At 45.6% G+C, this 22,013-nt stretch overlaps 1 protein-coding gene across 3 annotated transcripts; it reads right to left on the bottom strand.

Moving 5' to 3' along the window:
• Positions 1–451: 451 nt before the first annotated feature.
• Positions 452–21,552, bottom strand: LOC123110902 (AUGMIN subunit 6). 3 transcript variants are annotated; one of them, XM_044531538.1, is made up of 13 exons: positions 21,200–21,552; positions 21,013–21,069; positions 20,827–20,921; positions 19,770–19,920; positions 13,196–13,321; positions 12,949–13,108; positions 12,767–12,827; positions 12,411–12,675; positions 10,253–10,378; positions 9,941–10,093; positions 1,939–2,108; positions 1,250–1,659; positions 452–1,059 (listed from the first exon to the last, which is right to left on the bottom strand). In XM_044531538.1, the coding sequence occupies exons 1-13, from the start codon at positions 21,413–21,415 to the stop codon at positions 1,019–1,021; spliced, it is 2,031 nt and encodes a 676-aa protein (XP_044387473.1). In that variant the 5' UTR covers positions 21,416–21,552; the 3' UTR covers positions 452–1,018. The 3 variants fall into 3 exon arrangements, with proteins under 3 accessions (XP_044387473.1, XP_044387471.1, XP_044387472.1); XM_044531536.1 differs by having other exon boundaries at positions 1,250–1,690; positions 1,865–2,108; positions 21,200–21,551; XM_044531537.1 differs by having other exon boundaries at positions 1,250–1,690; positions 1,877–2,108; positions 21,200–21,551.
• Positions 21,553–22,013: the final 461 nt, after the last annotated feature.

Raw genomic sequence — 22,013 nt, 5'->3', positions numbered from 1 at the left:
TTTTGAAATAGTTCTTCAGTTATATGTTTTTTCAAAAAAGTTAGGGTTGCATTTGTATTTCGCCCCGGGCCCCCGAATCCATGCAGACGGCCCTGAATACATGTGACCAACAATTTGTTGGTAACTAGAATCGGAGGCTGTATGGCGATTATTAACTTACTACTAGTGCTTCGTGATTCTCAAAAAAAAAACTAGTGCTTCGTTTAAGGTGATTTTTTTTTTTTTTTGCATCACCCCCTCGGTGAAAAGCAGCAGTGTCTGGTGCTACTAAAACATAAAACTTATATTGAATCAGTAGTATTCGAACTCAAGCAAGTTAACACTGCACTTGGATTTGTAGTATACAAACTCAAGCAAGTAGGCAACACAATAGTTGCATAACTGCAATGAGTATTGTAACATCAACGTTACGTCATTTGCTTTACCACTAGGATGCAATGTTCAGACCAACTCAACAAGAATACTCATCATCTTTACAATAAAAAAGTGTGCAAGGAAACAAGCTTCCCAAAATTTGAAGGATAACATATATACACTAACCCTACTACTGTACTGAAAATCACCCTTCTAGTATTAACTAACAGAGTTCCTTCCGAAAGAAAACAAACATTTTATCAATCCAGCACATGCCAATAGCCTCACAGCCCTAAAGACATGGGGGATAACAATTGGGACGCATCAGAACAGCAACTTGAATAAGAGGATATAAAATTACTACAACACAAATACAGATCATGTGTACTAACATAAGATTGACAGCCTTTTACTGGCAGTCGGTACATCCTACTGTCCCATCCCATACCATCTACCCCTTGCCGCCCTTCTCTCCAGATCCAACATAGGATGCACAAGCATCCCTCTCACAAGCTGGTGGCAACTGGCATGCAACTCAACAAGCAACAGAATTCACTCCGTATGTGCCATCCGCACTTGGAAATAAACCATCAGAACCTCTGGGCTGCAGTTAAGCACTGAAGCTTCAGGGTGGTTAAAGTATTACATGGTGTACACGTGAAGCCTAATGTTCCATCAAAGCTGCATCAGTTTCTGATAATGGTGCTGCAAAACAGACAAGTTATCAGTTGGTGTCAAACAGGAAGTAAAACAGACAAGTGACTTGAAACAGAAAAGTGTGCGGCAAACCCTATCCTTTTCTAGACCAATTCAGACAACACAACTACTTACAAAAGAAGCACTGGTTTAGTTACAGCATACACATAATTACTTTAACAAGTTTGTAAAGACATACCAAGCAAGTCCTCGTATGCGTCGGGGAACAAGGAAGACTCCAGCAGAAGTGGCGGGGAGAATACTTGATCGAGAGCATCATCTGTCATAAACGACTGACCACTGACTGGATAAAAAATGTTTGCAGCACTGCTTGGATCATCATGGCCATTCAGTTTACTTGACACAGCTGGGGTTATTGGGCTGTCAGGATTGAAGTAAAGATCGCTTGTGCTCTTGGGTAACTTCGACTGTGACGACGATGGACCTATCTTTTGTTTTCTTCGGTTTGCCACGGCACCCACATCCTTCCTTGCAGCACCTGTTGATAGGGGAATGAAGAAGTGCTCCGAACCATCATCACTACTCTTGTCCTGTGGACTCTCCATGTTGCTCAATGGCTTTGATAGAGCAGCTTCACGAACAGAACGTCTGATGTCATGAGCAAAATAACCATCATTTTCTGCAAAGAGAATATAGAGTAGCTAATAATTAAATGAAACAAGACTCATCAAAAGCAGACTACAATCAGCAAAATAACAACATAAAGAAGAAGCATATTTTTACAGTTAGGCATTCCCTACAGTTTTCAGTTAAGAAAGAAGCTGATCTAGCCTATGTATTAAGATATGAATACCATGCATCGAACCATTTGCTTGATCTTTGGCTGAGGGGTGGGTAAGTGTTTTCTCTTCAGGCATAAGTTCTTGCCTAGGTTGGTGTGCTAAGGCATTCCGTCTTTGTGTCTGTGTTCCTTTTCCAGAAGAACTTGGAGTCAGACTAAATAGAGGAGGTAGCTTTAGAGCAGGACTACTTCCAGCCTTGCCGATCTGTGTTGAACAGAGCTTAGAAGTCATCTCTGAAACTTCGCCGCTGCTTTCCTGCTTGAAAGTAAATAAGTAATTAGAAAGCATGTGGATAAATAAACAGAGAAAGGTGCAAAAAATGTTTTGCACGCTGAGACTCTAACGTAGAGATTTAATAAAGATGAAATGTACATACCCCCCTAAACTTCCAGGTTGGGCCACATCACCCCTGAACTCCAAAATACCTGACTTAATCCCCACAACTTCCAAAAACCAGACAAATCACCCCCTAGCACCCTCTTGAGTGGTTTTGCCTATGTGGAGGTTGTTTTGTTTTGTCAGCAAGGCTTGGCCGAGGCACGTAAAGAAGGCAGGAAACGGCTGAGAGGTTCCTGCCTCCATGCGAGCTCACTGGTCCTCCACTTCCTTGATTTGGTGCAGGGATTTGGGCCGGCGCCGTCATCTCTCTCGTCTCCGGCGAGCGTTGCCGCAACACCCCCTCGCCGTCGTCCTCTCTGAGCACTTATGGTGACCTATAGAAGCTCCTGGTGCCTTGGTGAATCCTCCCGACCAACACCCAAAGCCCTTCCCCGATGCCAGCAGATGCGGCCCCGTCACCTCGGTTGTTCGCGAACTCGTCCGAGCACGAATTCGAACTCAGGGTGAGTTCCCGGTTCCTTCACTGACTCCTCCCTCTCCCTCCAACTGTCTCTCTAGCGCCTGCTCCAGTTTCTCATTCCAAACCGTCTCCGGCGGCAATCATGGTGCCATCTCCGGTAGCCTTATGACCCTGGACTGACGCAGGTGAGCTCGTAGCTTTAGCCGCTCCCGTTTGGTGCATGTGACGCATCCACAGGCCCCTGCAGCGCGTCTTCCGGCGTAGAGCCACCGCTGCCGCAAAGCTCGCTGGAATTGGCACGACGACGGCGTCCTGCAGGCCGGGCCAAAGAGTCGACGACGTAGGGGAAGCCGTCAAGAACGCCACGCCGGATTGCAAGACGAAAATAGCATCAGAGCAGACGGCTGCTGTTGGAGTGAGCTGTGCTGCTAGGAAGAACACCGTGGGAACGCAGAGGCCCAAGACTACTGCTGCACGCACGCGCCGCGATGATGAGGGTTGGCGGCTCATGGTGTGCGTCCTCCATCGTAACTGGCAGCATGACGCGGGCATTGGCGCCGAACACGGAGGCCTTGATCAACGTGCGTGGACATTTTTTGGCTGAGGTGGCTGCCATATCACGTCCCAGGCAAAAACACTAAATAAAACATACGAGTGGGCTACAGGGTGATTTGTCCGGTTTTTGGAAGTTGGGGGGATTAAGTAAGCCATTTTGAAGTTCAGGGGTGATATGGCCGAAACCTGCAAGTTTAGGGTGTTTATAATGTCATTGAAAAGGTGCCATGTAGCCTTTTGGCCTTTTGGCCTTTTGAGTTATATTATTGATGTCTTTTGGCCTTTTGCATTCTAGTCCTCCTGTAGCCTTTTGGCATTCTCATGTATGTGTATATATGTTGGCTTTGGCCTCCTAATAATACATGTTGCTTTCCTAACATGGTATTAGAGCTCTAGGTATTTTTTTTCGCACACGCAACTCATGCTGCTCCCGGTCCAATCTCCTGCACGGCCGCCGTTGCTCTCTTTCCGGCCGGCCCGTGATTTGCTCTTGCCTATGTCCATCTCCAGCTACAGCCGCTTCACGTCCATGCTAGCTAGCTGATCCATCGCTGTGTTGGATTCTATCGGATTGCGTCCCGATCGATCGAGCCGCTAGCCGCTTGCCTTCCTCCAAGGTCGCCGCCGGCCGTTTGTCTTCCTCCGCGGTTGCCGGCAGCCGGCCTCTTCAGCGCCGCTGTTGCCTTCCACGGCTGCCGACCGCCGGCCTCGTCAGCGCCGCTGCTGCCTTCCGCTGCCGTCTGTGGATGCTCGAGTGGTCACGCGTGCGTGCGTAGCTGCTGTTGTTTCGTGTCTGGGCATCTACAGCTCTAGATCGCGGCTCTGTCACTGCAGGACGCCCCGTCAGGCCGTTGCAGCCTGCTCCTCTGCTGCAGGCCAATCCATCCGCCCCGGATCAAGCCGCCCGGCGGTCCAGCGCTCTCGATCGAGCAGAGGCAACAGCTATCGGAGGTCAACCACTCCGTCCCCGCCCGGCCGCCGCCCAGCAGCTATTGGATTTTGTTTTTCTGGCCTCGGCTGTTCGTCTGCTGGATTGAATCGAGTCGCCGCAGTTGGTCTGCTTCGTTTTGGGCCTGGGCTGCTGCCTTTGGGCCTCGGCTGTTGGCTTTAGGCCTGATTTGTTCGTCTGTTTCCCTTAGAAAAAAAAAGATCATTCCGATGTTGCATTTTCCACACACAAAAAAAAGTATGATGTATCCATCGGGCCTGCGTCTTCGTCACTGCCCGCAGACTTTTGTAGGTGTTCCCTATTGATCCCATCTCGCACATACGCCATCGCTCGGTGCTTGGTGCACGCCCGTCTGCATCGTTGTCCCCTCTGGCGTCTTCAACAGGCTGTGCTAGTTGCTCTACGCTGACTCCTCTCGCGGCTTCCGCGCGCGGCGGTGACCGCTTTACGCCGACTTATCTCGCGGCTTCCGCGCGCGGCGGTCTCCTCTCGCGGCTTCCGAGCGCGGCGGTGACCGCTCTACACCGACTCCTCTCGCGGCTTCCGCGCGCGCCGGTGGCTGCACTACGCCGCCTCCTCTCACGGCTTCCGCGCGTAGCGGTGACCGCTCTACGCCGACTCCTCTCGCGGCTTCCGCGTGCGGCGGTGACCGCTCTACACCGACTCTTGCGGCTTCCGCGCGCGATGGTGACCGCTTTGCGTCAACTTTCCTGGTGGCTTCCAAATGCGGCTCTACGTCGACCTCTTCTGTCGTGTTCCTATCTGTGAATGAGATTGCGTAGCTACGACGCCTGCTTGCTGCTTGGGATTCTCCACCGACAGGTTCTGCAGATTCCATGACTGACTCTTCTGGCACCGAGAAACCACTTTCTACTCATTCAGGTACATCCTCATGGATTCTTGATACTGGAGCATCTTTTCATATGACTTTTGATTCTTCCACTTTGACCTCCGTTCGACCTGTCGAGTCTCCTGTTCACGTTCTTACAGCTGATGGCACTCACCTCCCTGTAGCTAGTCGAGGCACTCTTAGGACTTCTTCATTTCATGTTCCCTCTGTCGCTCATGTTCCTCGACTTACCATGCAGCTCATATCTGGTGGTCAGATTGTTGACTCTAGTTGTAGGGTCATTCTCGACTATGATTCATGTTCTGTTCAAGATCGTCGCACGGGCGCTCTACTTGGTGCTGGCCCTCGACCCTCTGATGGTCTCTGTGAGCTTGAGTGGCTTCGTCTTCCCTCTGCTGCCACCGCCACCAGTCTCACAGCCCATGTTGCTGCATCTACCAGCTCTTTTCAGCAATGGCATCATCGTCTTGGCCTTTTATGTGGTTCTCGTCTCTCATCTTTAGTGTCTCTCATCTTTAGTTCATCGTGGTGTTCTGGGGTATGTCTCCGGCAACGCTTCGTTGGATTGTCTGGGTTGTAGGCTTGGTAAGCAGATTCAGCTACCCACCCTCACAATGAGTCAGTGTCCGAGCGTCCTTTTGATCTCGTTCACTCTGATGTTTGGGGTCCGGCTGCCTTCGCTTCGAAAGGGGGTCATCACTACTATATTATCTTTACAGACGATTTTTCTCGGTACACTTGGATCTATTTCATGTCTTCTCATAGTGAGATCTTATCTATATACAGAAAACTTGCTGCCATGGTTCATACCCAGTTTTCCACTCCTATTCGTGTTTTCCGCGCAGATTCAGCTGGTGAGTATATCTCCCATGCGCTGTGAGGATTCCTTGCTGAGTAGGGTACTCTTCCTCAGTTCTCTTGCCCTGGTGCGCATGCTCAGAATGGTGTGGCTGAGCGCAAGCATCGTCACCTTCTTAAGACGACGCGTGCGATGATGATTGCCGCCTCTCTTCCGCCTCACTTCTGGGTTGAGGCTGTTACCACTTCAACCTATCTCATCAACATTCAGCCTTCTACTGCTCTACAGGGTGGTGTTCCTCTCGAGCGTCTTTCTGGTCATCCTCCTGATTATTCGGCGCTTCGTTTGTTTGGTTGTGTCTGCTATGTTTTGCTTGCCCCTTGTGAGCGCACCAAACTGACCGCTCAGTCTGTTGAGTGTGTCTTTCTCGGATACAGTGATGAGCATAAGCGCTATCGGTGTTGGGATCCCGTCGGTCGTTGGATGCGTATTTCCGAGATGTGACTTTTGATGAGTCACGTCCCTTCTACCCGCGTCCATCCTCCTCGGCTTTTTCAGCGAGGACATCTCTTTTCATACGTTTCCGGATACACCTCCCCCTGTGCCCAGTATTCCTATTCCTCGTCCTGCAGTTGCAGATCCGACGCCGTCCTCTCCTACAGATTCTTCTCCCTCATCGCATGACTCTCCACCTTCATCACCAATACCTTCCCCTTCTCCACCTTCATCACCGATACCTTCCCCTTCTCCACCTTCATCACCAATACATTCCCCATCTCCACAACCAGTGATTCCACCTCTTCCCTCATTTCCTTTCCATTATACTCGCCGTCCACGTGTTGTGGATAAATCCACTGATGTGTCATCTACTTCTGGTGCGTCATCGTCCTCATCGCAGACGACTTATGGTCTTCGGGCTCGGCCTCATCCTCCCCCTGACCGCTATTCTCCTAGTCAATATGGTCTTTCGGCTGTACTTGAGCCTACCTCTTATCGCGATGTTTGTTATTCATCCTGAATGGCAATTTGCAATGGCAGAGGAGCTTGCTGCTCTTGAGCGCACCGGCACATGGGATCTTGTTTCTCTTCCTCCCGGTGTTCGTCCCATCACTTGTAAGTGGATCTGCAAGGTTAAGACTCGCTCCGATGGTTCTCTTGAGCGTTACAAAGCTCGTCTTGTGGCTCGTGGCTTTCAGCAGGAGCATGGTCGTGATTACGATGAGACATTTTGATGCGGAGCATCCTACGGTCATCCCCATGGACCTACCATCGTCTCACCAAACACAAAGAGGACCCATGACAAGAGCACGAGCTAGAGCTCTCGAGACCGAGGTGACTTCTCTCCTTAGTGATATCTCATATGATCCTCACGAGACATGGCTACTACCTAAGTCCGAAATGTTGTGCATGATTAGGTACCAAGAGGACCCTCCCGAGGATGCACATGAAGATGGTCAAGCCCCCAAGTCCACGGAAGAAGAGAACCAACGGAAGAAGGCGAGGACAGCTTCCAGGCACCGGACATCCGGCCCCTGGAGATCTTCCCCACAGCCAGGAGTCTGCAGCAGAAGCTACAGGGCCCGGACATCCGGCGTCCAGCCCGGACATCCAGCCCCCCGCCCCGGGAATCCGGCCACCAGCCCGGACATCCGAACACGCCATCCAGGGAGCACAGAAGGCTGACCCGACAGCCCGAACGTCCGGCCGTCACCCCGGACATCCGGCTCCTCCCGAAGACCCGGACATCCGGCCCCTCCGCCCGGACATCCGGCCCCGTCTATCCAGAGAGCACCAAGGCCGACTCCGACAGCCCGGACATCCGGCCCCCTCCTGCCTGCGTGCAGCGCCTCCGGGCCGAGACCCATGTATCCCTTCGCCCCTTAGACTATATATACTCCCTCTCCACCTACGTTTTAGGGTCAGCGTTGATTTAGCTCATTTGTGAGATAGAGTCTCGCTCATCCATCTTGATCTACTCCTCGTGAGCGACCGACACCTCCATCCGGAGAAGATCCACCTGGATTCAAGACCTCCATCCAGAGAAGACCATCAAGACCTCCTCACGGAGAAGAACGGTTACCCTTGTATCGTCCCTTGTTGACTCTGGATCTTGTGTTACTTTGTGCCTCGATGATCTAGCACATGTGTGATCATATTCGTGTTGGTTGAGTGTTTTCTCTTGCGTTTCCCCGTGATTTCCCTCGTTCCCCTCCGCGTGTTCTTCGTGTTCCTCGTAGGGATCCTCTCCAAACGTGAAAGATCAGCCCCTAGGGTTCCGCCCTACATCACATTTGCTCCTGTGGCCCATATGACCACTATTCGCACACTTCTTGTTGTGGCCTCTATTGGCCATTGGTCTGTTTCTCAGCTTGATGTTAAGAATGCCTTTCTTAATGGTGAGTTGCGTGAGGAGGTTTATATGCAGCCACCACCTGGGTATTCTGTTCCTGGTGGCATGGTATGTCGTCTTCGTCGCTCTCTTTATGGCCTTAAGCAAGCCACTCGCACCTGGTTTGAGCGTTTTGCCTCTGTGGTGACCGCCGCTGGTTTTTCAGCGAGTGCTCATGATCCGACACTGTTTGCCCACCTTTCAGCTCGTGGTCGGACTCTTCTTCTCACTGGCGACGACCCTGAGTACATTGCCTTTGTCAAGGCCCGTCTCAGTGAGCAGTTTCTTATGTCTGATCTTGGTCCTCTTCATTACTTTCTTGGGATTGAGGTTTCCTCCACCTCTGATGGCTTTTTTATTTCCCAAGAAAAATATATCCAGGATCTTCTTACTCATGCGGCTCTTAGTGATGAGCGCACTATAGAGACTCCTATGGAGCTCTGTTCATGTTCGCGCTTCTGATGGTGAGCCCTTGTCTGATCCAACACGTTATCGTCATCTTGTTAGGAGTCTTGTCTATCTCGCTGTCACTCGTACGGATATCTCCTATCATGTCCATATCTTGAGTCAGTTTGTTTCTTCTCCTACTTCGGTACACTATAGTCACCTTTGTGTTCTACGATATCTTCGTGGCACGATGTCTCACCGTCTCTTCTTTCCCTGCTCCAGCTCGTTACAGCTCCAGGCCTATTCGGATGCTACGTGGGCTAGTGATCCTACGGATCGCCATTCACTTTCTGCTTACTGTATTTTTCTTGGTGGTTCTCTCATTGCCTGGAAGACGGAGAAACAGACTGCAGTTTCCCGTTCGAGTGCAGAGGCTGAGTTGCGATCTATGCCTCTTCTGACGGCAGAGGTGACTTGGTTATGATGGTTACTGGAGGATTTTGGTGTTTTTGTTACTACACCTACCACCCTCTTGTCAGACAGTACAGGTGCTATCAGTATTGCGCGTGATCCCGTGAAGCATGAGCTTACCAAGCATATTGGTGTTGATGCTTCTTATGTGCACGCTGCTGTGCAGGATCATGTTGTTGCTCTTCAGTATGTGCCTTCTGAGTTACAGCTAGCAGACTTCTTCACGAAGGCCCAGAATAGAGCGCAACATGGATTTCACCTTTCCAAACTCAGTGTTGTGGATCCACCATGAGTTTGAGGGGGGGTGTTGTTATATTAGTGATGTCTTTTGGCCTTTTGCATTCTAGTCTCTTGGCATCCTCCTGTAGCCTTTTGACATTTTCATGTATGTGTATATATGTTGGCTTTGGCATCCTAATATTACAAGTTGCTTTCCTAACAAAAAAATGGTCCATTTGGTTTGACAAATGCCCCTATGCTAGAATATCTCCTCGCTCATTTGAGAGGATTGGGGCCATAGTCATGTGACAGCCTCTTGCTGTCAACACTTCTGCCCTTCACGAATAGTCAATGCTACCATGAGTTCACCCCATTGCACCAACCAAAACGCAAGCCTCTTGGATCCTAGGATACAACGGTGACAACCCAAAATTTTCACCTTTCAGCAATTATATTATTACCAGGACGGAGGTGTTCCTCATAGCAAACAACCCTAATGATATGAAAGAAACTAAATATTCTGGTATGAACACGAGGAATGACAGCAGTACAAAGGAAAAATATACAATCAGAACAGCAGTTGCATTTTTGTCCATATTGAACAAGTTAAACAGGAAATACGATAAATCATCAAACAGTAGAATCATGCAAATGAGAGTGATTTCGTACTTCTGGTCTTCCAAGCACTGTATTTTGGACAGACAACTGTCTGGAGTTTGTTTGATCCATCGGATTACTAGGTACACTATTAACTTCTTCAGAAAGTTTTGTTATTGACTGCTGCATTGCTGGAATAGCTTCCTTGAGTTGATTAATTAGGCCCTAGAAAAGGAAAAATAATGGCAAATGATTAAACAATCAGTCAAATGCCACATAAAGTCGTCCTCGGTAAAACCTGTAAACGAGGTGCATCTTCGCAAGCCATGCTTACAACAGATGAATGGAGAAAACAGCATAGCTTCTTAAGGATGTTGTTATTACCTGTATACTGACTAAATGCTGGCGATGTTCAGCCAATGTTGCAGTTAATGAGTCGGCATGGCTACTAGTTTCGCTGTCAGACGCACTGCGGAGTAATTCTGGCCCCTCCCCATCATTTGCTTTGGCCTACACCATTAGTTGGCTGTATGTTACAAGTTATTACCGAATACATTGGTTCAGAACATGTGATGTGCCTGTACTTCAGGATGTGACAATACCACTATGCAATACCGATCTGTCATCAATACACCACCAATGCAGAAATATGCATGGGTGGTATTGTAAGGTTATTTTCATCTTTATAAGAAAAGAAAAACAAATGGGTATTAAATGTCCCTGTTACTAAATATTGTCCAGTCCATGGACCATTTAATCATACGTCGTTTGTCTTGTGTCCTATTAAAAATTTAATCATATAATTCTTCATAGGTGGTTATACTTGATCCAAAATAAAATATCATTGATTTAGAGAAAATGATGCATCATCACTATACCGGCATTGCCGGCTAGATTTCACTAACCAAAATGAAATCAAGTCAGAAGGTACAGAACGACCACACAAAACATGAGAGAAACAACGGTCTGACAGATTGAAACAATTAAGAACTGGAAGAACATTGCAGAAAATTTGAACTAAATATGGCTATTAACATTTTGCAGAAGTTGAAAAGACCTTGAAGCATGAAAAACAGGGACGTGGCAGGAGCTCTCGATGCTAAATTTTGGTTACCAAAGAATGCTGCTATATTGTATAAAATGGCCATCAAGTGAAATGGACTGCGGCAATTCATGAGTAATCTCCAGGTTAATAGGTGTGTCGCTTAGCATAAAAATGCTACTGCTGCACAAGGGCACGAGCCATAGTGAAAACACTGAAACTGAAAAACCCACTAAAGATAAGATAGGGACAAAGCAGTTCTTTGCCAGCTCTAGCACTGTAAAATATATTGATAGTTCTGGAGGCTCAAGGCCTTTTGACTATTTGCAGGTTGTGCCACAGATGATGTTGCTTGTCTGTACTCCTAAAAATCGATGTGTGTCTTATAATTCCACAGCTTATTATTGTGCAATAATCCTATAGTGGTTTGTAGCAGATCTAATGGGAGGTTGAACTTTCTCCCAGTCGAATAAATTGAAATGTTGACCCCATTTAGAAAAAAAACATTTGAGCTAAAAATATATATGTGTGGGACATATTCAACTTACTGATGATTACAAACCAATGTTAGCACATAATCTGCGATGCTAAACTTTGTATAGGTGCCAAAATTCTTTTACCGTAGTGACCAAGAGAATTGACAATACTTTTTACCAAATATTACACAGAAGGAACATGCGCTATAACTTTGTACCACCTGATGGAAAACTATAACAGCATTGTGCAGAAAAAAGCTGGTCTAATATATAGGAATAGTTTACTCACAACTCACAGTGCATGACATTTGATGCTTCCATAGGATCAATGAGTTTAAATTAATATTTAAAATGGCTGCAACATATTAGAATGCAGAGAGAAGAATATCACATGGAAACCAAGTTTCGAAGAAAACTATATGGAAACCACGTTTGGAAGTTTCAAAAAAATCTGAAAAAAATACAGGATGTTAAGAGAATGATGTTCTATTCCCAAATTTCCATACGAAATTCCAAGTTCAAACAGATTACCATCTACAAGCTATGAAAAGAACAAATTTAGCAATGAATAGTGATGTTTACTGTTCGACACTACTCAATGCTGATTTAAAAAAAAATCATGCCTCGTAAATGGTAATGTGTTTGAACTTAGGAATTTCACATGCTAATAGAACATCACACTCTTAACATCCCTTTTATTACAATTTTTTCAAAACTACAAACATTATTTCCACGTGGTTTTCACCGGTTTCCACCAAAACTTGGTTTCCATGTTGTGATATTCTCTCTCTAGAGTCTAAGCTCTGGTAAAAGTGGTAGTTCGATCATGCTGCGAGATTAAATAAATTCATGGTTTAAAAAGGTATGCCTACGCAATTGCAGAACGCCTAGCTGCTAGACTGCTAGGCATGTGCTTAAGCATGCCTAGGTGTGTGCTTAGGCAAGACAGTTGCTAGGCAGATACAAGACTAGGAATTTAACCTGGTGCTTCTTTTAACCCTGCACAAATTAAACAATTGCTTACCAAATGAAGAGATTGTTTATGAATACGCTGCAAAGCATGAGTCCAACGTCGAAGAATTTCAGCTACGTCAACAGTTTGTTGGACACGCCCATTCCTATCATCTAATCTTGGAAGAGCTTCTTCCTTTCCCTGGAATAAAGATATCTGCTCCTGTTTGTCCAAAATTTGAGACGTTTCACCAGCTCGAGCTGATAGTAATTCAGAATGTGGGATGCTTGAACTCGTATCCATTGCTACTAGCAATTGCGATCCAGATATACGGTACCTAAAAGAACGTATTTTGTGGAGCAAGGTGAATAGTGATGATTAAGGACATTTGGATCAAGATGTAAAGTTTAACAGAAAGTGGATCACACCTATGCTCACGGTGTGCTATAAGATCTTCAATTGGCCCGGAAGCTAAGACCTCATGCTGGCCTGCAAGGGTATTTCCATTACTATCTAGAAGAAGCTAAAACATTACGCTGTCGTGCATGATATGGATAGTTTGAGCATGCTCGACACACATATTCTGGAAACAATACTTCGTTGACTGTACCTTTGCGAGCCAATATCGATTCCCACAAACGTGTTGCCTTAGATACCAAATGTGAATTCTGTCCAGATGAGCTTGAGATACGTTCGTCCCACAGTTCCCCCTCTAGCTTGGCTTTGTTCCTCATATCTTGTAGCTTCTCTAACTCCAGTTGCAGATATGCCTGAAAGCTCCATGCAAACATCATAGGAAATGAAACAGAACCCAAAACATAACCATCTGAATGGACTGTATAGAAGTTACCCTGTACCTCTTCAGCACATAGACTTCGGAATTCAGCTGTCATTTCATGGGCTAAATTTAACCAGGTTGTCTGCCTTTGAACAGCAATGTTTGCATTTTTAAGAAATTTACGCCTCTCAAGAGCAATCCTTGCCTGTTAGGAATATCACATATGAACTCGCAGATAAACTGATGAGGAACAATAGATGAGGAACATGAAAATATAATCATATGTCAAATCTGTTTGGCTACTTCTAGATACTTCTGTTGTGGTCTAGTATTTATTTTATTTTCTTTATCCTACCTACTGTTTTCCAGAGTCTTCTAGTTGTGAGTAGCTATGAGTAGAATGGTGAACCTTAAATAATGTTTCTAGAGTATTCCAGCTATAAGTAGAAGTATGTGAAGGCTTCCCAAATCCCTATAAATAGAGGTCCTCACCTCTACTTTGTACCCAGACTATGTACCCCTACCTATAATAGAACTTGTTGTTCTTATCTAAGATCTTGGAGTAGATCTTGTGCCCTAGGAGTTCTGGATTGAACTCTTGCTGCCCTATCAGCCTACATTCGCCTCTAGAGCGATATCTAGCGCAGCACGTTGAAGTTGTTCCTTCAACACTTGTGCTGTTCACTTTGTAGCAGCAAGGTGGAGTTGCTCCTCCACGACCTTTGTGCTACTTCAGATGGCATCAAAGCCTCGTTGACCCATACTAGTTCTTGCTGTCCTCTTTGAGAGCAAGCTGCAGCAAGCAATGGAGCAATTGGAGAAGAGGATGGATGCTGCAGAACAACAAATCAAAGAGCTGCGTGAAGATCTTAATCAGAGATTTGATCAGCTGGTTGAGATGATAAGAAAAGGTGTCCCCCTGCTGCTAATGAAGGAGATTCATCTAAAGAAGAAGATGTTCAACAAAGAAGGAGAGGTAATCTTGGAGCAAGACCGCCACAACAACGTGTTGTTCAACGTGCTTCAAGAAGGCCAATTTATGTTGAAGCTTCTAAAGGTGAAGAATATGATGATGCCCTTGAAGAACCAGATCTCTACGCATATCAGAGAGTACCCAACCCTACATATGCAAGAGATACATACAAGGTGAAAGCTGAGATCCCAACTTTTAATGGAAATGTTGATATTGAAGGGTGCCTAGATTGGTTATATGAAGTGGAGACTTTCTTTGAGGTCGTGGAGGTTCCGGAAGATCATAAAGTTCCTTTGGTCGCATACAAGCTGAAAGGAGGAGCCGGTGCATGATGGCATCGCGTTCAAGAAGAGCGCAGGCTGAGAGGAGAACCTCGAGTGAGAACTTGGCGGCAAATGAAAAGTCTCTTGAAAGGGAGATTTTTGCCCGCTGATTATGACCAGATCCTATTTATCCAATTTCAAAATTGTGCTCCAGGAAATAGGACTGTTTCAGATTATACAGAGGAGTTTCTAAGGCTACAAGTGAGGTGCAACCTTACTGAAACTGAAGATCAACAAGTTGCAAGGTACATCAATGGTCTCAATGATGCTATCCAAGATCGATTGATGATGCAACAAATCTGGTCCGTTGATCAAGCACAAGCTCTAGCCTTGAAGGCCGAGAGGTTTGTGAGGACAAGAAAGGCAACTAAGGCTCCATATCCTCCATATCCTCATACCGAAGGCTCGTCTAGGAGTCAGCCTAATAGAGTGGAAGAAAAGACCGCTCCACCTAAGGCAAAACGACCCATCCAGAAGCAAGCTAGAGGCAAGGGTAAGTCCAATGAAGGCCCAAAATGCTATAAATGTGGTGAAGAGGGACACATATCCAGCAGCTGCCCACTAAGGAAATTTGTTAACACAACTATCCTTGATGGTGAAGACGATGAGGAAGAATATGAATCTGAAGATGTAGAGGGGCAAGAGGTTTGTCAAGAAGGTGAAGAGGTGGTATGTGTGATCCAGCGTCTCCTATGTTCCACACCACAACCTGACAACACACAACGGAAGAAAATATTTGAGAGCAAATGCACGGTGAATGGCAAGGTATGCAAATTAGTGATTGATAGTTGCAGTTGCGAGAATCTTATCTCCCAGAAGTTGGTGAACCATTTAAAGCTTGATATTCATGATCATCCAAACCCCTACACTATTGGATGGATCAAGAAAGGAGTGAATATGAGGATCACCAAACAATGCAACCTGCCACTTTCTTTGGGCAAGCATTATCGCTCAAATGTGTTGTGTGATGTGGTTGACATGGATGCCAGCCATGTTCTTCTTGGGAGACCTTGGCAATTTGATGTGGATACTACACACAAGGGCAAGGAAAATTCTTACTCTTTCATTTGGAACAAGAGAAAGATCATTATCTTACCAAACAAAACCGAAGGTAATACCAGGGGAAAACTATGTTAACTATCTCCCATACCTCTCATGAGTTTATGGAAGACTTGAAGGAGGCAGATTTGTGTGCTGCACTTGTTGTAAAAGGAGAAGAGTACCTGACTGTTGAAATTCCAGCAAAGGTACGTGGTTTATTGGCAGAATTTCAGAACATACTTGGAGAGCCACAAGGCTTGCCACCGATGAGAGGAATTCAACATAGAATTGACTTAATTCCGGGAGCAAGTCTTCCTAATCTTCCACACTATCGAATGAGCCCAAAAGAGCATGATATATTGAAGGAGAAAGTGGAGGAATTGCTGCAAAAGGGGCACATTCGAGAAAGCATTAGCCCATGTGCTGTACCAGCCCTGCTCGCGCCAAAGAAAGATGGATCTTGGCGCATGTGTACGGATAGTAGAGCCATTAACAAGATCACCGTAAGGTATAGATTCCCTATTCCCCGTCTGGATGATATGTTGGATCAGCTTAGTGGAGCAAGAGTGTTCACAAAGCTGGATTTAAGGAGTGGATATCATCAAATCCGTATCAGACCCGGGGATGAATGGAAAACAGCCTTCAAGACAAAAGAAGGGTTGTTTGAATGGCTAGTCATGCCATTTGGACTCTCAAATGCACCAAGTATCTTCATGTGCTTAATGAATCAAGTCCTTCGACCCTTCTTGTCCCACTTTGTTGTGGTCTATTTCGATGACATCTTGATCTATAGCAAGGATGAGGACGAACACTTTGATCACATTCGGAAGGTGCTAGAAGTACTAAGGGAAAATGAGCTCTACGTCAACTTGAAGAAATGTGTTTTCCTGCAAACACAGCTTCTTTTCCTAGTATTCGTCGTAATATGTGACGGTATTCGTGTTGATGATTCTAAGGTTGAAGCAATCCGAGAATGGCCAACTCCGAAGACCATTTCTGAGGTAAGAAGTTTTCATGGCCTTTCAACTTTTTATAGGTGATTTGTGAAGAATTTCAGCACTATCATGGCACCAATTACCGAGTGTTTGAAGAAAGGAAAGTTGCAATGGACAGAAGCAGCTGAAGCTAGTTTCAATGAGATTAAACAAAAACTATCACAAGCTCCTGTCTTGGTGCTACCTGATTTCAACAAGACTTTTGAGTTGGAGTGTGATGCAAGTGGAGTGGGCGTTGGAGCTGTCCTATCTCAAGAAAGGAAGCCCATTGCTTTCTTTAGTGAGAAGTTAAGTGAAGCTGACAGAAGTGGAGTACCTATCAGCAAGAATTATATGCCGTTTTCAGAGCGTTGAAAACTTGGGAAGTCTAATTGCTGCCTAAAGAGTTCATTGTTTATAGCGACCATCAATCCTTGAAGCATTTTAGAAATCAAAAGCATGCTGACCGCATGCTAGCAAGATGGGCAGCATATCTGGAGAGGTTTAACTATCTCATCGTGCATAAATCTGGAATAACTAACAGAGTGGCTGATGCTTTGAGTCGTCGTGCATGCCTCTTGACTTCTTTTGAAGCTGAACTTCCGGGCATGGATCAAATAAAGGAGTTGTATGAGGGTGACGAAGACTTTGGCCATGTTTGGGTAAAGCACGCAAGGGGCCAACCATTAGGTGATGACTATTTGATGCAAGATGGATATCTCTTCAACAATGATCATTTGTGCATTCCAAGAAGTTCTCTACGTGACAAGCTGGTTAGAGAGCTCCATTCAAGTGATCTTAGTGGCCATGTTGGACGGGACAAGACTATCGCTAGCCTGGAAGCTCGCTACTTTTGGCCACAACTAAAAAGAGATGCTGGAAAGTTTGTTCAGCGATGCCCAATATGTCAAACCTGCAAAGGCCAGGGTTATACATGCCTTTGCCTGTCCCTGTCGCTCCATGGGAGGACATCTCTATGGACTTTGTCTTGGGCTTGCCAAGAACAAGACGAGGAAGTGATGTTGTATTTGTGGTCGTGGATAGATTCTCTAAGATGGCTCATTTCATCCCATGCCGCAAAACAACAGATGCTCATCATGTGGCAAACCTATTCTTTCGAGAAGTGGTCAGACTTCATGGAGTAGTAGTACCAAGGTCCATCGTCTCAGACCGTTATAGCAAGTTTCTTGCTGCATTTTGGCTCACTTTGTGGAAGCAATTCAACACTGAATTGAAATTTTCTAGCGCTGCTCATCCACAAACAAATGGACAAACGGAAGTGGTGAACAAGTTTTTGGGTAATCTGATCCGTTGCATTTGTGGAGAAAGAAAGGGACAATGGGATTTGGCTTTATCTCTTGCAGAATTCTCCTACAATAACTCAAAGCATAGATCCACAGGAAGGAGCCCTTTTTCCATTGTCTACACTAAAGTTCCATCACATGTGGTGGACCTGGTGAAGCTACCATCAAGGGGAAACTCAAAATCAGCATTGTCCTTTGCTGATAATTACACCGAGTTATTTGAAGAGATTTGCGGTGCTTTGGAAGCACAAAATCAGAAATATAAACAACTTGTTGATTGCAAAAGGAGGCCAAAATCATTCCAAGACGGTGATAAGGTGATGGTCTACCTCCGAAAAGAGAAGCTGCCTTTAGGTGTTAAAGGGAAACTTAGGCAGCGAAGGTATGGGCCCTTCTCTATCGTGAGGAAGATAAATGATAATGCTTATGTGATAGATCTTCCAAGCGATATGGGTATCTCCAACACTTTCAATGTTGCAGACTTGACTCTCTACCATCCAGAAGAAGCGCTCTATAAAGATAACACGAGGGCAAGTTCCAAACAAACAGGGAAGAATGATGAGGAACAATAGATGAGGAACATGAAAATATAATCATATGTCAAATCTGTTTGGCTACTTCTAGATACTTCTGTTGTGGTGTAGTATTTATTTTATTTTCTTTATCCTACCTACTATTTTCTAGATTCTACTAGTTGTGAGTAGCTATGAGTAGAATGGTGAACCTTAAATAATGTTTCTAAAGTATTCCAGCTATAAGTAGAAGTATGTGAAGGCTTCCCAAAGCCCTATAAATAGAGGTCCTCACCTCTACTTTATACCCAGACTATGTGCCCCTACCTATAATAGAACTTGTTGTTCTTATCTAAGATCTTGGAGTAGATCTTGTGCCCTAGGAGTTCTGGATTGAACTCTTGCTGCCCTATCAGCCTACATTCGCCTCTAGAACGATATCTAGCGCAGCACGTTCAAGCTGTTCCTTCAACACTTGTGTTGTTCACTTTGTAGCAGCAAGGTGGAGTTGCTCCTCCACGACCTTTGTGCTCCTTCATAAACTCATAAAGAGAAATAAGCCCTGAGATAACCGGGTGTTTTTACTACAAGGACAAACACCAGAGACCAATTTTCCTCAATGGTAGCAAAGGTGGTCCATGCGTTTGGATAAATTATGCTATCAGGCTCAGTTTGTTGTTGCTGAACTGTGTTATGATGTGCGTGTTTGTTAAGCTACTGCATATAAGAACTCAAAAAGGATCCACTGCTCTTCCTTAGAAGTCAAATAAAATGTACATAAATCAGGTTGACTAATGGTTTTCCTCTCACATTTCATCTCGCATCTTCCACAACGAAAAGAAGAGTACATTTGCAAAATGACTAAGTAAGCGAGCAGCCAAACAATCATAATCCAACAGCAGTTCAACGCATCACGATTATATTATAATCCGCCCCAATGCCAAACGGAGCGTATATCTGCATCTAAAAATGGTTTGTGTACCCATCAGTTATTATACAAGCCTACTGGCCTCATTGGGTTTGCATCTTGTACAAGATTCAAATTATTCTGTTGTGTTTATTTCCTAGGTAAGAATATACTTACTGGAGTGGAATCATACTCAAATTCTACAGGCAAGTGAAGTTATCAGATTTCAACAAAGAAGGTAGCTTGCTAAGGGGTATATTATCTTGTCATGCTCAAGAAAGGAAGAGATAAATCTTGCTTCACTAAACTGAATTACTGTGCATAAATACAACTAAGACTGAAGTAGTGAAGCCTGCTGTATCCACGTTATTGGTCTCGCATCAAAAAATCAAACTTCACCTCATGTGAGGTGCCCGAAGTCCCGAGAATTAAATTAAAGTATACCAAACAAAACACTCGCCAGTCTAGAAAAATTTCATACTGATAAGAACTTTTAGGACTTCATGTTCTCTTTATAAATGATTTGGATTTTAGGGTAGAAGGTAGTCCTTGAAGAGGGTCACCATACGATATAACATAAAATAACAGTTCAGAAAATTTAAGAGCAAGCTATCCTTGCCTTCGTTACAGGAAGTAATGCAGCTGCATGAAGATAAGAAACGTCTGTGAGTGCTGCCGGCAGTGGATTTGATGCTACATCAGCCACAAATGTTCTCCTATGGACTTCCCTCAAGGCATATACAGAGAGTTGCCACAAAAGCTCAACAAATCTGCATCAGTGTAGGGAGTATAAGTTGTTACAAGGACAGTTCTGAAAATATACCAAGTTGTCTGATCAGCTGATTTACAAGCAGTTAGTTTACATCAATGACTATTGGACTTTGTTTTCTAAGAGTGAGAACTGAGTGGCTACATATTGTAGTCACGTTTTCGATATCTTAAAGATCAGCATGTTGTTCTGGCCTTCAGTATGGCACTTGAAAGTTGAAACAATACTTGACAAGTTGACCAATGCAATAGAACTTATTAACACATGTTCCAAATCTATGAAGGAACAATATGGCATCATCAACAGGCACATAAAGTTAAACGCAGTCTAAATTGTGTGCCTACGGGGTATGGTGACATGAGGTGAGGTGCGGCACAATGCCTCAAGCAGTTCACAGCGCAATGTGTTAGGCCTAAACACTCCTGTTTGGTGTGTCGGTGTTTCTCTCCTACTCGCTTTTCATGTGCTTTGTACTTCAGGTGACTTAAGGATCTATCACATTGAGTGGTGGTGCAACCTTGATTGCATTGCTCAATTCTCATAATACATTGTCTGCTATCTTAGGTGAATAGTCAAAGTAGAGAAGCATGTAGAGAACTCATTTCTAGCACAGTAAATACTATAATCGATCCCCCTTTTAAAATTTATTTAAAAGGAGCATTAAGCACTAGCATTCACTACCTATCTTCAAATTAGTTGATATAATATTTGAGAGAAACCATGAACTATGGATAGAGACAATCAAAGCCGCATGATTGCATCCAGTTTCAACAGACCTTTTCAACTTAGTAACAATGTTTCAATGAATGCAGTTAAGCTACATTGCACATTCGTGCAGCACGACAAGCAGCACAAACAGGACTAGCCGATTTCTGACCGACCAATACAGGCATCCATGTGTACTGACCTCGGCCCGCAGCAGGTGGCGAGAGATGAAACCCTGGAGTTGCTCCGTGGCAGCGCTCCCTGCTGCTCCAGCTCGCTGATGATACATTGTACGATCTAACCAAGCAACGAAACTAAAAGTCAAAACAAGGCTGCTTTCGCGTGCACCCAATTATCAGAAAAGCTAAGCAAATCTGCAAAATCCAACCTTGCGGAACTCCCTGGACTGCGCGGAATCAAAGATCGGCCATACTTTGTCGAAGTCCTGCGCAACGGAGAATCACACTCAGAAATCATATATCTCAAAAGAACCGGAAAAGGAATTCCAGCGAACGGGGTAAAATAGCGAAGAGCCGGAGAGGCTGAGGAGGATTTGAGGGCGCGTGCGTGCGTGCCTTGGCGGACTGCGCGGGGCCGCGGAGTGAGGATAGGAGGAAGTAGAGGAGCTGTTCGCCGAGGCGAGGGTTGGAGTGCCGGAAGAGGCCGACGCGAGGAGAGGCCGCGCCGGCGGGGGAGCCGAGGACGACTGGATCGAGGCCGAGGAGGAGGCAGTTGGTATACATGGCGCCCTCCAGCTCCGCCTCCCGCTCCTTCTCCCTATCGGTCGACATGGTCGCCGGTTTCTACTGGGTGGCTGGGTTGGGGCTAGGTTTAGGAGGAGGCGGGCGCCATTGGAGTTGGAGATCTCGCGAGGCGGAGGTGGAGGTGGAAAACAAACAAAAAAGGTAAAATACATGTCCGGTCCTAAGAGCATCTCTACCAGACTCCATATAATATCGACCCGCAAAACTTATCATTTACGATTTGCTGCAGATTTGATTTGAGATGAATTCGTGCGCTGCAAATTAGATCCTGTTTATGAAACTGTAAAACTAAAAAAAACGTTCATGGGAGAAACTTGTAACAACATTGACCATGCATAGTTCATCATCATGCTACATGATCATACATAGTCATCGTTATACTACATTGTACTACTAGGGAGAACCTGCGGTCCGTGCAGCGAACGCGGGCCTACGCTACCAAAACCAACGAGCTCGCGGCGGCGACGACGTGGCAGAGGAGCCGGAGGAGCTCATCAGTCCTCGTCGAAGTCGAGGTCGATGAAGACCTTGGCCTGCTCGGCCTTCATGACGCGCAGGTCCGTCTCCTTGGACGCGTGTGCCTGCGACGCCGCGACGCCCTGCTCGAGGAAGATCCGCTCGTAGT

Source organism: Triticum aestivum, chromosome 5B (assembly GCF_018294505.1).
Source record: "Triticum aestivum cultivar Chinese Spring chromosome 5B, IWGSC CS RefSeq v2.1, whole genome shotgun sequence".
NCBI classification, from domain to species: domain Eukaryota; kingdom Viridiplantae; phylum Streptophyta; class Magnoliopsida; order Poales; family Poaceae; genus Triticum; species Triticum aestivum.
Note: the sequence above shows the minus strand (reverse complement) of the source record. Positions and strands in the feature narration are given on the sequence as shown.

What these genes read in the sequence shown, in the direction of transcription:
- LOC123110902 (XM_044531536.1), bottom strand. Translation starts at nt 21,415, where the DNA reads ATGTCGACCGATAGGGAGAAGGAGCGGGAGGCGGAGCTGGAGGGCGCC. An exon ending in AGTCCAGGGAGTTCCGCAAG is followed by an intron (nt 20,922 to 21,012) that starts GTTGGATTTTGC and finishes TTGCTTGGTTAG; the next exon opens with ATCGTACAATGTATCATCAG. An exon ending in AGCAAATGGTTCGATGCATG is followed by an intron (nt 1,691 to 1,864) that starts GTATTCATATCT and finishes TTCTCTTTGCAG; the next exon opens with AAAATGATGGTTATTTTGCT.